At 37.7% G+C, this 14,166-nt stretch overlaps 1 protein-coding gene across 2 annotated transcripts in view; it reads left to right on the top strand.

Moving 5' to 3' along the window:
• The window catches only part of LOC311085955 (uncharacterized protein), a 45,759-nt gene extending 32,061 nt beyond the window's left edge, over nt 1–13,698 (top strand). For both annotated transcript variants that reach the window (XM_084118575.1, XM_084118574.1), the window contains 3 exons: nt 2,035–2,196; nt 11,678–11,724; nt 11,800–13,698. In XM_084118575.1, coding sequence (XP_083974701.1) covers nt 2,035–2,196; nt 11,678–11,724; nt 11,800–12,362 — 772 coding nt within the window. In that variant the 3' untranslated portion in view covers nt 12,363–13,698. The remainder of the gene's footprint in view (nt 1–2,034; nt 2,197–11,677; nt 11,725–11,799) is intronic.
• The last annotated feature ends 468 nt before the right edge of the window (nt 13,699–14,166 follow it).

Here is a 14,166-nt window from a genome sequence, read left to right as displayed (position 1 = left end):
TGCATCACATTATAAAAACTGCATTAATGACAAAGAACTGATTAAGATATTACAACAATCTATCAGTAAAGGCAAACAGCTTGTCTTCTACTTTGGTGTCATAATTTATGATTTTATTTATTCTGCTTTTAGCACTGTCAATTGGAGAACGCTGAACAACGCTGAATTAGAGGGGGATGAGTCAAAGTGAAATATCCCAATATAGTGTTACCCCTGGTTACACAGACAATGCTAATGCTAGTCCCAGACTAAAATGCATGTTTGAGCTGGTTAAACTGCTTCCTTGTTTTGTCACAAGATGCACACCAGTAATGTTTTTTTCTAAGGCACATTTATAAAAGCTTCTTAAATTTCTTAATTGAACTAAGGCCTAATCCTGGCTTAATCTAAGACCTGTGAAACCAGGCCTTAGTGAATAAATAGTTTGTAAATAGTGACTGCCGACAAATTAGTGTACAGAGTTTATTAAAAGAAAATTAAGGGGATTGGGCACTTTGTATTCACAATTATTTTTTCTGAATAATTGTTCAGGGTTCGTACGTTTTGAAAAAACCTGGAAAAGTTATGGAATTTGAAAAATGCAAATTCCAGGCCTGGAAAGGTTTTGAAACAATAAAAAGACCCAGAAAGTTTTGGAAAAGTCATGGAATTTTTTTTAACACAGCATAATATGTGATTAATACAAAAACTGTTTAATAAAAAAAATATTTCGCGTTGTCTTAACGTCCTTATATTCTGGCGGCATAACGTTCAGTTCACTTCCGATTCACTCACTTGTTGCGATGTTGCCTGAGGCGAAGTCGGTGCTGACAGAAATTTAATTGAAATGCCAGGAAAGTGGCACGAGCATGCTAAAGTTTTGCAAGCACCGGTGGGTCGAGAATGTAGCGGAAAGAGGATTGCAGCTCTGGCCGCATGTGAAACGATACGCAGCATATTAGCCTACGTCTGTCTCCTGAGAGGAGAGAAGAAAACGAGTAAATGTCAGTTCAATTGTAAGTTCATTCATTATGTGCTTAGGAGTGTGCGATATTGTCTATGAACTATGATGATATTGTAATCATTGTTTTAACTATGTACGAGGCACTGCGAGTGCGAGCTGACATCGCGTTTGTCTCTCATGCTTGCTTTCACTGCGTGATGTGTGCAGATATAGATGTCCCCAAATGAGTTTTTGTCTTATATTTATATCATATTATGTTGTTATATTAGAATATCACATGAGCAAGAGTGCCGTTTTCCTGTGCATAATTGCAAATGTGCTATTTATTTTATACAACAGTTAAATTAACAATAAAGTTAACATTGTGAGTTACTTTTTGGACGCAATATTGTCAATTTTCACTTTATATCGCCGACGAGAATTTCATAATGAAGCCGTGGTCCAACAGACATCGTTGATTTTGTTTATTCATTCAATGAAATGCGTTTTGAACGAATCATTTTAACGATTCAATGAACAATCACTTGTTTTTCTGAATGAATCAGCCGTTTGAACGAATCGGTTGAAATTACTCCAACAACTCGCTTATTAAGACAGTGACTTGCCGCCACCTACTGGTGGTTTTAGTTTCATATTTAAAGTATCTTTTAATTAAAACATTAAAATGATAAATCATTTCATTTAAATATTGAATAGCTTTATTTATGCAATTGTAAATGAAGTGTAAATATAGTAGGCTAATGCCAGTTTTGATGCCGCTTCTGTGTCAGCTCTAATGTCGACTGACATTTTCAGGAATACATAGTCATGGTAATGTGCCATAAAGTCATGGAAAAGTCATGGAAAAGTCATGGAAAAGTCATGGAAAAGTCATGGAAAAGTCATGGAATAGTATTGGTTAAAATGTGTATGAACCCTGATTGTTCAGTTCTTTGACAAAGACAAGATAATAAAACATTCGGGACTTTATTGAAAACATTCAAGGCTTCAACCCTGTTTGTCCACCCCTAGCGCAGCCCCTGCCTCAGGCTATATTTTAACTGTACATCTCTAAAAATGAAGCACACTAACATGAACACTTGTTGTTGTAGATTATCTTACTGTATGGTGACAGAGGAAGGTTGTGCTGCTCTGGCATCAGCTCTGAGTTCAAACCCTTCACACCTGAGAGAGCTGGATCTGAGCTACAATCACCCAGGAGATACAGGAGTGAAGCTGCTCTCTGATACACTCAAACATCTGGACAAACTCAAGTATGTAGAGCAGTAACAGTCATCATGTATGATGTGTATTTGAGTGTTAAATTTGAGAAAGACTGAGTTTTCCTTTTAGAGTCTCTTTATTTTGTGGTTGTCATGAGATGATACTTTTGTTCTCAAAAAGACTTAGACTGTACATTAATGTATTGCTCTATCCTATTATTGCATACCGCAAATAATGTTCAGAAATATTACAACACATAATTATCTTTCATAATAAATTAACAGACATAGAGATTTAACATGATGACATAATAATAATAATAATAATAATAATAATAATAATATGATTATATGCCTTCAGTCATAGATAATTTTTTTTATTCCACCTGCTCCATTAAAAAAAAAGTCATAATTTATTAGGGCACTGATATGACAGAAGTTATCATCACTGAGTGAACCTAATTTAAACATATTTGTCACAATGAGCAAATTTTCACAAATGTGTTACTGTTATTTTCATATTCTCTATTCAAAAAGCTTCAAAATGATGTATGATTTGTTGGAATCAGACAAAAAAATGACACACCTGTTTGAAGTCAATAGAGTCAGCAAAGTCAATTTTGAGAAAAATCGAGTTAGTTTTCTGAAAGTTCCAAAACAAAATCACCTTAAAACCTTAAAATCCCTGGTAATACCACCAAACTTGGCACACACCAAGTCAAAACCAAATATCTGTAGGAAAAATATAGATTTTTTTTTTCAGGATAACACAATTGTTTGATTATCATTGAGACAGACAGCCTATATATTAAGACCTACTGTAATGCACAGATGTAATATAATGTTACACATCAGATGTTTTTCCCCAACAGTTAACCGAACATTCACTTAAGACATAACAGATAATGTTTGAGTGAATACTCGCCAAGACAGACATTTTGAAATACTGTAATTCTGGGTGTATGTGTATATCGGGATCGCGCGCTGTCTGAGGCGTCTTTCTGCGCACACTTTAGATCTGTCAGTCAGCGAGAATACGATCGTTCTGTTTACATCAGCATGAGTTTGAAAATCACATGTCATTGGTTCAGACTCATGCCACTGAGAATTCGCTATGAATATTCACAAAGTTGAAATGCTGTGCTTTAAAACGATACCAAACTTGTGCTGAGAGGAAGCGCCAGTCATCGAAAAGTGAGCAGAGAAAACTGCATTTTGTCACGGATTGAAGGAAAGGTAGGCCACTCCTCTCAGAAAACGTACAAATAAAGATAGTTTTAGATGTTTAATTGCTATTTGGAGCATTGGGATCGCTAGAGAGGGCTTAATGAACTCATTTTTTGTGAAAACCTCAAAAGTGAACCTTTTTTCACTTATTTTGCCTGTAGTTCATAATAGGGTTGTGCCGATAGACGATAGTATCGTGTATCGACGATAGACAGAGATATCGCCGATGGCAGATGCCTTTGACGATATCAATACGATAATTGGCTCGTTTTCCCATTAATGTATTAAATTATTATTATTATTATTATTATTATTATTATTATTATTATTATTATTATTATTTTTATTATGAAGCTAGTATAGTTATTAAATTAATTAGGAACTACAATTATATTTGCCTTGCCTAAATTCATAACGACATCACCACATAACCACACTTGCGACATCACGGACGCGCGCATATGAGGACTCCTCAAAGAAAATGTTTTTAAAACAGACTAAAAAAACTACACCCCACAACGAAATTTAATTGCAAGGTGATCCATTCACAAATTGTCAAGAGTGTTTTAACAGACGCATCATTCTTATACAGAGCCAAGATGAAGACGCGGCATCGTTGTTTGTCAGTATTTTGTTTCCATAGCACATTAACAAAATATTTAATGACACTAAAAACAATACAATTACAAAATATTAATTATAGCCTAATAATATCAATAAAATTATACAGGCCGCCTAGGCCTAATAAAAGTCTTTAGTTCACGAAGCATATCTGTGAAACTCTGCCATCTGTAAAAATAACAAGCAACTTCAAACTTGTTTAACAAGAAATATTCTTCAAATTTTTTCACTGTCAATAATGTAAGTCCACAAGAGAAATATTAAGCCAGTAAATTGATAGTTGCTGTACCGTTATATCCACCGTCGTCTTTGAGAGAACGCGCCGTTAATGCAGTGAAAGCTCAGTTCGTTTCTGCTTTCATTTTCAGGGAATGAGCGCGTTTACATGCACGTTATTAACTCGATTATGCTGAATAAACAGACAATGCATGTGGTCATGTAAACGCATTAGCCCGTTTTCCTTTATCAGAGTCAAGTCATAGGTTTAAGTATAACCGATCGACTTTTAGATTTTTGCCTCTGATTTCTCCCGGCATTTAAAACCCGCGTTATTTGGGCTTATTGAAGTGCGGTGCGCATAAGTGAAGTGCATCCAGACAGAGAGAGCACTGGTAGGAGGACATATCGCAGACTGCAACACTTTTTTTTGACCCAAGAAATTAAAAGGTGTTCTCATCTCGTGCAGAAGTAGCCTACAGGCAAAATGTTGCATCAGTAACGGCATGAGAGGATAATGTGTGTCCGTAAATTTCCCGCTGACATGTTTAAATACTCTGAGTCAGATACAAGAATGATTAGGATCTTTTTTTACCTCACTATTCTGGGAAATAACCTGATTTAGCCTATTAATAAACATTCCACCTTTGCTAGCAAAATAGAAAAAAATTCTCATATTTAAAACGAAGTAATAAAACAAGCAAATTGAGTAAATAAGCAAGTTAATAATCAAATAAGTAAGCCCCGCCCCCCTCACGATAATATCGTGTATCGCCGATCTCACAGGCTGACGATAAGACGATATGAAAATGGAGCATATCGCCCAAGCCTAGTTCATAATTAGTCTGTGCACATTTTGACTTAATTTGCCAGCAGGGGTCACATTTGTTTACGTCTAAGTCTTTAATGATAGAAAATTACTGTGTGCAGCTGTAACACTCTTTTTATATCCATGTGTATGTTTGTACCCAAAAGACATGATACAAACAAAACAAACAAACAAATATGTTAAATGAATATTAAAGGTACAATATGCAATAATTTTTTGCCGCTAGAGGGCGCTACATTCCAAACAACAACGGCGTAGCTTGATGACGATGTGAAGGAGCGTGGAATGATGGGAACTGTCGTTTTTAACTCCACCGTGGATGTAAATCAGTCAGACGGGAATCGAAAAATCATGTTCATGGATGAGGTTAAGTTCTATTTTTATAATGACATGCTTTTTGTGGCGAGGGGGGCGTGGTTCAGCGCGGTCTGTAATGGGAGAGAGAAGAGACGAGCAGGACGCAAGTAGGTCAAGTGCAAATGACGAACACCTGTGTCTTATTGCCGTGATCCGCGTGGAGAGACCGCTTATAAGCCGCGCTGGAACAAGAGAGAGACTGAAGAGAAAATTGGATGCAGAGAAATAAAACCGGTGGATCCGAGCTCTCATTTTCGGTTGTCACGGTGAATGCGCGTTGTGCACGACTTTTGTTTGTTTTGTTTTGCTTTATTTTAATAAAGTACGAGTCCCAGTCACGCCGACCCCTGTCTTCTTCCTTCCTGACTCTTGAACCTCATCACACTTTTATTTCATTAAAATGAATTAACCGGAAGAAAAGTAAGGTTTAATACTACATTGGTTGTCATAGATGCTAATGTATGTCGAATTCATTGTTGTGATAACGCTGCGCAGTTTTACGTGTTCTAAACAATTGTTGTAAAAGTACATTTGAACATACCCACATCATTTGCCAAAATACTGATTAAAAGGATAGTTCACTTTGAAATTAAATTTTGGTATGTTTTAGCTTACCTCAAGGGCATCCAAGATGTAGGTGTCTTTTTTTCCGCAGTAGTTTCAATTTTGATATTTTTAGGTCAAACCGTTCTTGTCTGTCAGTCATATAATGCAGGTCTATGGTCCCTGTCTCAAAGAGCATGCACAGAAAACGAACAGTATTTATATCGTTTTTACCTTTTGTACACAGCCACGTCCAAGTGATCTGATCTGACGTGTACGCAGACTGGTGCATAGATATATACACTAGATGTCGCCTTGGCTACGGACTTCGTTCAATGAACTGCCGTCGCCAAGGCAACATCTAGTGTATATATCCATGCACCAGTCTGCGTACACGTCAGATCAGATCACTTGGACGTGGCTGTGTACAAAAGGTAAAAACGATATAAATACTGTCTGGGTTGATTTAAAGCGGTTTACAAACGACCTGCAAACGACCTGCGTTTGGTTGGTTTACCGCTATACCGCGGGAATTTCTTGCTTTTCAACCGCGGTAAGAAAAAATCCATACCGTCCCAGCCCTAATGCTAACAGCAGGTGGGGGTCCGCTAATCAATGGCGGCGCCCGGGGAAGCTTCAATATTTTATGAAACCCTGCCCCCCTGGGGGGAACGCGCGTGCACGCAGATAGTTTTACCTGGATTTCCAGCAGATGTTAGACAGCTACAGATTCGTCACAGCCATTTTTCACGGATCCATGATTAAAAACGTATGTTTCACCAGTTGTACACTAGTATGCATAATAAAGCGATGTTCGTGCATGTTCCTGCGTATTTGATGCAATTTCAAAGAAGTTTAACATACTTTAGTGTCAAGCTCAGAAACCACGCCTATGTTAACATGGGGCATTCGGTTTCATTGGATGAACAGACTTGTCAGTGCACTTCAGAAGACGAATCTTCTTCTCAACATTAATGCATCATATTTTCTGTATTTTTTTTGTGTTGTCATGAGTTCTAATCACAAATAACAACAGATGTAGATTAAATTAAAGTAGCTAGGCTACCTAAAAGAAACATAAATTACAAAGTCATTTACATTTTTTTCAACAAGTTGCATTTATTGATCTGCATATAGCCTAATTTTATAATGGATCTATTATTTTTATATAAAAACACTTATCAGCTTATTTTACGCTGCTGATTATATTAAGATCTCTTTTCTGTACAACCAGCTCTGACGCCTCTGGATCCTTTTCCCTGGACATAAAGCAGCTATGCTTATAGGGTCATGAAGTTAATTATCTCACGAACTTGTAACATTTTCAACAGATTTATAAAATAAAATAAAATAAATAAATAAATAAAAAATAAATAAATAAATAATTAAATGAATGAATATGTCTGTTGAACATTCCCCTGAATAAATGCTGTGGGTAATTCACTGGATCCATAAGCTATGGCTTCTCAATTTTCACCACTCTTTAGGAACATTTATGGAGTGTAGCCTACTGTATGCTTTATGCTTTAACTCATTCCTCAGTAACATTAAAATAAATAATAAATAAATGCTTGACATCCCTTTAACCACAGCAGTATTGCTGCTCAATTTAAATTAAGCCACAAATTGGCATCATAACAATAATCTGCGAATACACACGCACTGCAAAGACACAATGCCAATAGCATAATTTATTTAATCTACTAACTGTTGTCATCAGATATTCAATTTAATTGAAACGAATGTAACAAAATAATGTGGGCGTGGTCTGTGTGTGTCGTGAAATTAAAACACATTAAAACTTCCCTTAAATGCGTCTGAAACATTCAGCGGAGCAGCGACAGAGTAAACAACAGTGTCCTAATATGATACAAACATTTTCCAATAATGTGGAAAGCTTTTAAATCTGCTCAGTGAAAAATTCGCTGTGACGAATCTGTAGCCGTCTAACATCTGCTGGAAATCCAGGTAAAACTATCTGCATGCACGCGCGCGTCCCCACTCCACCGTTACAACGGCACAGATGCGCGAGATGGTCGAGCACATCCCTTTAAACAGACATCAGTGGAAAGTTTGTAGTCCAGTCGGATGTCAATGGCAATGAAAATAAAACGAGGCATGTTGCTTATTATTAACGTTAACTGACGAGAGAGAGAGAGCGCGAGAGAAGGAGAGCGCGAGAGCGCGCACTTCTGTTGAATGCTCTTGATTGCTGATCGTTCACTCAGCACGTGTCATTTGGATTAAAACGAAATCATATATGTAAGTAAAGTAAAACATGAACTGTTACCTGATTTATGTATAACGAGTGGTTCCCTACATTATTACAGGACGTTTGAAGACGTCAAGAAGTTTAATGAATGCAAACTTCCGAAGCGCGCGCCCGCAAACCAACGTCTTGATAGACAGCGCGCGAATACTGAATTGAATTGTCTTTTTTTACGTCTTGCGCTTAAACGGACGAATTCCGTACGAAGTTCATGTAAAAACGCCCGTCTTGGTGAGTATCCTAGTAAACAAAGTCGGTTATATCTCAAGTAAACAACATAGCCATGTTCAAATGCGGTCCGTGCGTTCGGTCTTAAAGGGGCAGCAGTCTAATAATCCTGCTACTGTGTTTTAATGTTAATCAAAGGACAAATAAATTACTCACTGCTCTTGACTAAATAGGCTACCCTTTTCAACTTTACAAAAATATCCATCTATATTTAACTTAGACAGTAATGAATATGATTTTTTTTTTCACATTTGATGACTTTATTCAAATTTCTGTATGTTAGATCTACCCGAAAAACTCTAAAACACTATTTCATTTGTAGCCTTTCTTTGTTCTATTGTATTTATTTGTCCTATTTGTAATTCGATTATTTGTTCTCATTTTGTTACTGACTGCTTACTTGTCTTTAATAATGTTTTAAATTCACATAAATTAGGCTGGCAGTTTTTGTTGCATCAAAATTGGATTAAATAATTGATATTTCACTGGTGTCTAAACATTTGTACCGCTGACCCGATCCTCAGCACTGAGCCCTGCTGAAGCTGCTCTAAATATGTGCTGTGCTATTAAATGAAAGATAAAATATGATAGAGCAATAGAATGAACAGTGACAGTAACAGAAGCTCATACAAATGCATTTTAGCAGGCTTAAAGGGTTAGTTCACCCAAAAATGAAAATTCTGTCAGTAATTACTCACCCTCATGTTGTTCCAACCCTGTCAGACCTTCGTTCATCTTCGCAACACAAATTAAGATATTTTTTATCAAATCTGAGAGCTGGATCACTCCTCCATAGGCTTCTAAGACATTATAACTTGCTGGCCCAGAAAAGTTATTAAAGAGATCGTTAATATAGTGTTTTAGCGCAGCGCGTCTGTGTTGTACGTCACACGTAGGCTCACTATTGGCCGACGCTGGTCATGTGTGTGATGCGTGTGACGTACAACACAGACGCGCTGCGCAGTTATACTACTATTATAATGAAGACAAAAGTATAATTAGTGCCATAACCGGGCCGGAGAGATGTGAATGTGTGCAGGAGAGACTGAGACTGAGACTGAATGGGGCTCGTTTACACCACAAAACAATAGAGACAATACACTAAATGGATGCTTAGAAAATGACAATAAACATTAGTTAGTGTTTTAGAGTCTTCTCAAAATAAGATCTTGAAAAACATTTAATAAAAGTGTCAATAAATATAAATATAACATGGTCAGAAAAATACATTTCTAATAACTTTACAAAACTTTGAAGCTATTTAAAACTATTGTAATTTCATTATGACTATTTAATTCTGACTTTACAATAAACTGCCAAGTGTCTGCTTTCAAATGAGTCCATACTTGTGCTTTTAGTGCAAAGGCTTCATGAACTGTTAATTAAACTGTTTTAGTTTGAGTTTGGCATTTCTGGGGATTTTATCAAAAGCAGCCGACAGGTTTTAAATGAAGATTAAATAAGTGCTAATGAAGCTTTGGCTCGTCTCCTGAGGCCACAAGAGGGCGCAATGAGCAAAATATTAATGTACTGCATTCAATTGTTTATTCAAAGCTATAAAATAAAATAAAAAATAAAATAAAGTCCATAATGTTTAAACTTACATTTATAAATTAAATATAATTTCATAAATTGCATAAACAATTATGAACCAAACAGCATCATGTATTTATGCATATTTAAGAGAAAGAGCTGAAGCGCCGATCACACAGATTACATTAAAAACACATGAGATGCAGTGGAATAAAAAAATCCCCATAATGTCTCGAGTCACATGTGACCCTGGACCACAAAACCAGTCACATGGGTCAATTTTTTTAAATTGAGATTTATACATCATCTGAAAGCTGAATAAATGAGCTTTCCATCAGGACAATATTTGGCCGAGACACAACTATTGAAAATCTGGAATCTGAGGGTGCAAAAAAATCGAAACATTGAGAAAATCTCCTTTAAAGTTGTGCATTAATGTTCGTGATTGTGTTGCATTCACTCACAAAAATAAATGTTTTATATATTTACGGTTGGAAATTTACAAAATATCTTCATGGAACATGATCTTAATATCCTCATGATTTCTGGCATAAAAGAAAAATGGATAATTTTGACCCGTACAGTGATTGTCGGCGATTGCCACAAATATACCCGTGCGACTCGTGACTGGGTTTGTGATCCAGAGTCAAATAAAGTTGATCCTCTTTTAACTTTACATGGTTTTCTGAACTCTTGTGAGAGACTCGAGTGCAACAGTCAAAGTTTTCTGTCTAGAAAATGCTCAAAATATGTGTTCTGTGTGAATGGTTTGGTTTCGGTTTTGACGTAATCAAGATTTTGTCCGCTTTGAGCTTCTCTATTTCTCTAATATGTTGAATGAACAGCAGCTGCGAACAAAACATTAATACGCAACAATGACACTTACATAAACATCATCCTCATCTTGTGCACCACTGAGAGTCTCCTAAAACTCTAATGCACCGTTTCTGCATTCGAATGTGGATTTGTATTTTAAATTCGACGAATATTCGTGTCCTTTTTATTCGCTCTCATCTCATCGCAGAACAACAGCGGCCCTCAGTTCAGCGTGTGTCCGTGTGTCTGATGTCACTAAACCTCGTGTGAACATGAATTACTCATGAAGAAATAACTCTAGACTTTATGGGCTTTGAGAAGAACTTCAGATAGTCCAGAGCAGTTTGTGGAAATAAATCTGTAATTTATCAGTATTTTATTTGATCTTCTGCTTATTCTGTCTTATTTTGGACTGAGATATTTTCTCTTCATCTTTATTCACTCGAGTTCAGTTTTAAAAAAGCGAGATATATTAGAGATTAGATCGACCCGGACGCCGAATCCCTGCCAGAAGAAACGAGTCTTCATTCAGCCGAGAGTTTGACTGAGAGAGACAGAAGCCGGAGACGAAGAGATGACGATAAAAAGAGCCGTTTATACAATAATCTCAGTAGCGCATGTTTCAATATTCACACTTCGTCCGACTAGAACAAATGATCAAATGTTATTATAATAAAGCAGAATCAGTGTGAGATCAGCGTTTCTCAACATCGTCCTGTGACGCTCAACACTGAAACATGAAGACAAACATCCCTTCAAACACTCAATCATGAGATTAAACTACAGAAGGAAAATTATTATAATATAAATATAAATGCATAAAATGGCATAAATGAATAATAATAATAATAATAATATGATTAAATGATAAATGATGTAAATCTGTGTTCTAGTGTGGATCACGGAGGAGAGTTCATGATGACAGCAGGACCCCGAAAATGTAAGTCCAGAAACACAGATTTAGTGTGTGTTGTTGTAAATGTTGCTGTTGTAATGTGTGTGTTCTTGTGTTCAGATGCCGTTGATCTCACACTGGATCCAAACACAGCACACACTCGTCTCGCTCTGTCTGAGGAGAACAGAAAGGTGACGCATGTGAGAGAGTGGCAGTCGTATCCTGATCATCCAGAGAGATTTGATGTGTGGCCTCCTCAGGTTCTGTGTGGAGAGAGTCTGACTGGACGCTGTTACTGGGAGGCTGAATGGAGTGGAGCTTATCCTGGAATATCAGTGTCATATAAAGGAATCAAGAGGAAAGGATGGAGTTTTGACTGTGTGTTTGGATATAATCAGAAGTCCTGGAGTCTTGAATGCTCTGATCACGGATTCACTGTCTGGCACAATAATAACCCCACTGCTGTTTCTGCTGGTTCAGGATCCTGTAAGAGAGTAGGAGTGTGTGTGGACGTGTCGGCCGGCACTCTGTCCTTCTACAGCGTCTCTGACACACACACACTCACACACTTACACACATTCACACACACATTCACTGAACCCCTCTGTGCTGGATTTAGACTTAATAATTATAACTCTTCAGTGTCTCTGTGTCACATTAAACACACACACAAACTAATGTAACTAACTAACTGACTTACACACACACACGCACAACTAACTGACACGCACACACACAACTGACTGACACTCACACACACAGAGAGACACACACAGACACACACAACTGACTGACACTCACTCACACACACATAGACACACTCAACTGACTGACACACTCACACACACACACAACTAACTGACACACACAACTGACTGACACACTCACACACACACAACTAACTGACACATACACACACACACAACTGACTGACACACACATTCACTGAACCCCTCTGTGCTGGATTTAGACTTAATTATAACTCTTCAGTGTCTGTGTCACATTAAACACACACACACACAACTGACTGACACACACACACACACACACATTGATTGACACACACACACACACAACTGACTGACACACACATCTGACTGACACTCACACACACAACTGACTGACACACACACAACTAACTGACTGACACTCACACACACAACTAACTGACACACACACACAACTGACTGACACACACACACACACATTGATTGACACACACACAACTGACTGACACACACAACTAACTGACTTACACACCAACACACGCACAACTGACTGACACTCACACACACACAGACACACTCACACAACTAACTGACACACACACACACAACTGACTGAAACACACACACACACACAACTGACTGACACACACACAACTGACTGACACACACACACATTGATTGACACACACACAACTGACTGACACACACACAACTAACTGACTGACACTCACACACACAACTAACTGACACACACACACAGACACACACAACTGACTGACACACTCACACACACTCAACTGACTGACTCACTCACTCACACACACAACTAACTGACACACACACACAACTGACTGACACACACACACACATTGATTGACACACAACTGACTGACACACACAACTAACTGACTTACACACTCACACACGCACAACTGACTGACACTCACACACAGACACACTCACACACACAACTAACTGACACACACACACAACTGACTGAAACACACACACACAGACACACAACTGACTGACACACACACAACTAACTGACACATACACACGCACAACTGACTGACACTCACAACTGACTGACACACACGCAACTGACTGACACACACACGCACACACAACTAACTGACACATATACACATACAACTGACTGACACTCACACACAGACACACAACTGACTGACACACACAACTAACTGACACATACATACACAACTAACTGACTGATACACAAACACACACACAACTGACCGACACACAACTGACTGACACACACACACACACAACTAACTGACACATACACACACAACTAACTGACACATACACACACTCACACACACAACTAACTCACTGACACACACACACACACACACAACTGACCGACACACAAACACAACTGTCTGGCGCACACACACACACACACACACACACACACACACACACACACACAGAGAATTCTTAAACCCCCTTTAAGAATATCAGAGATTTGTAGAGAGTTAGGAATTAGTTTCCTCTAAACCACAGTGGTTACATATATAGCTGTCCTCATAAACCACATATATGTGTGTGTGTGTGAATGTGTTTTCTGGGCTTTTGTTGTTTCTTTGTGTAAATATGTTATTATATATTTGACTCTGTTGATTCTGTGAGGAAGACGAGCAGAGCTGATGTTCATGAAACTGTTGAACTTGTTTTAATGCATATAATTATTGTTTAATACATAAATATAAGTTCAATTCAAGGCAAATTC

This window comes from Abramis brama (assembly GCF_963993115.1).
Source record: "Abramis brama genome assembly, chromosome: 1".
NCBI lineage: Eukaryota > Metazoa > Chordata > Actinopteri > Cypriniformes > Leuciscidae > Abramis > Abramis brama.
Note: the sequence above shows the minus strand (reverse complement) of the source record. Positions and strands in the feature narration are given on the sequence as shown.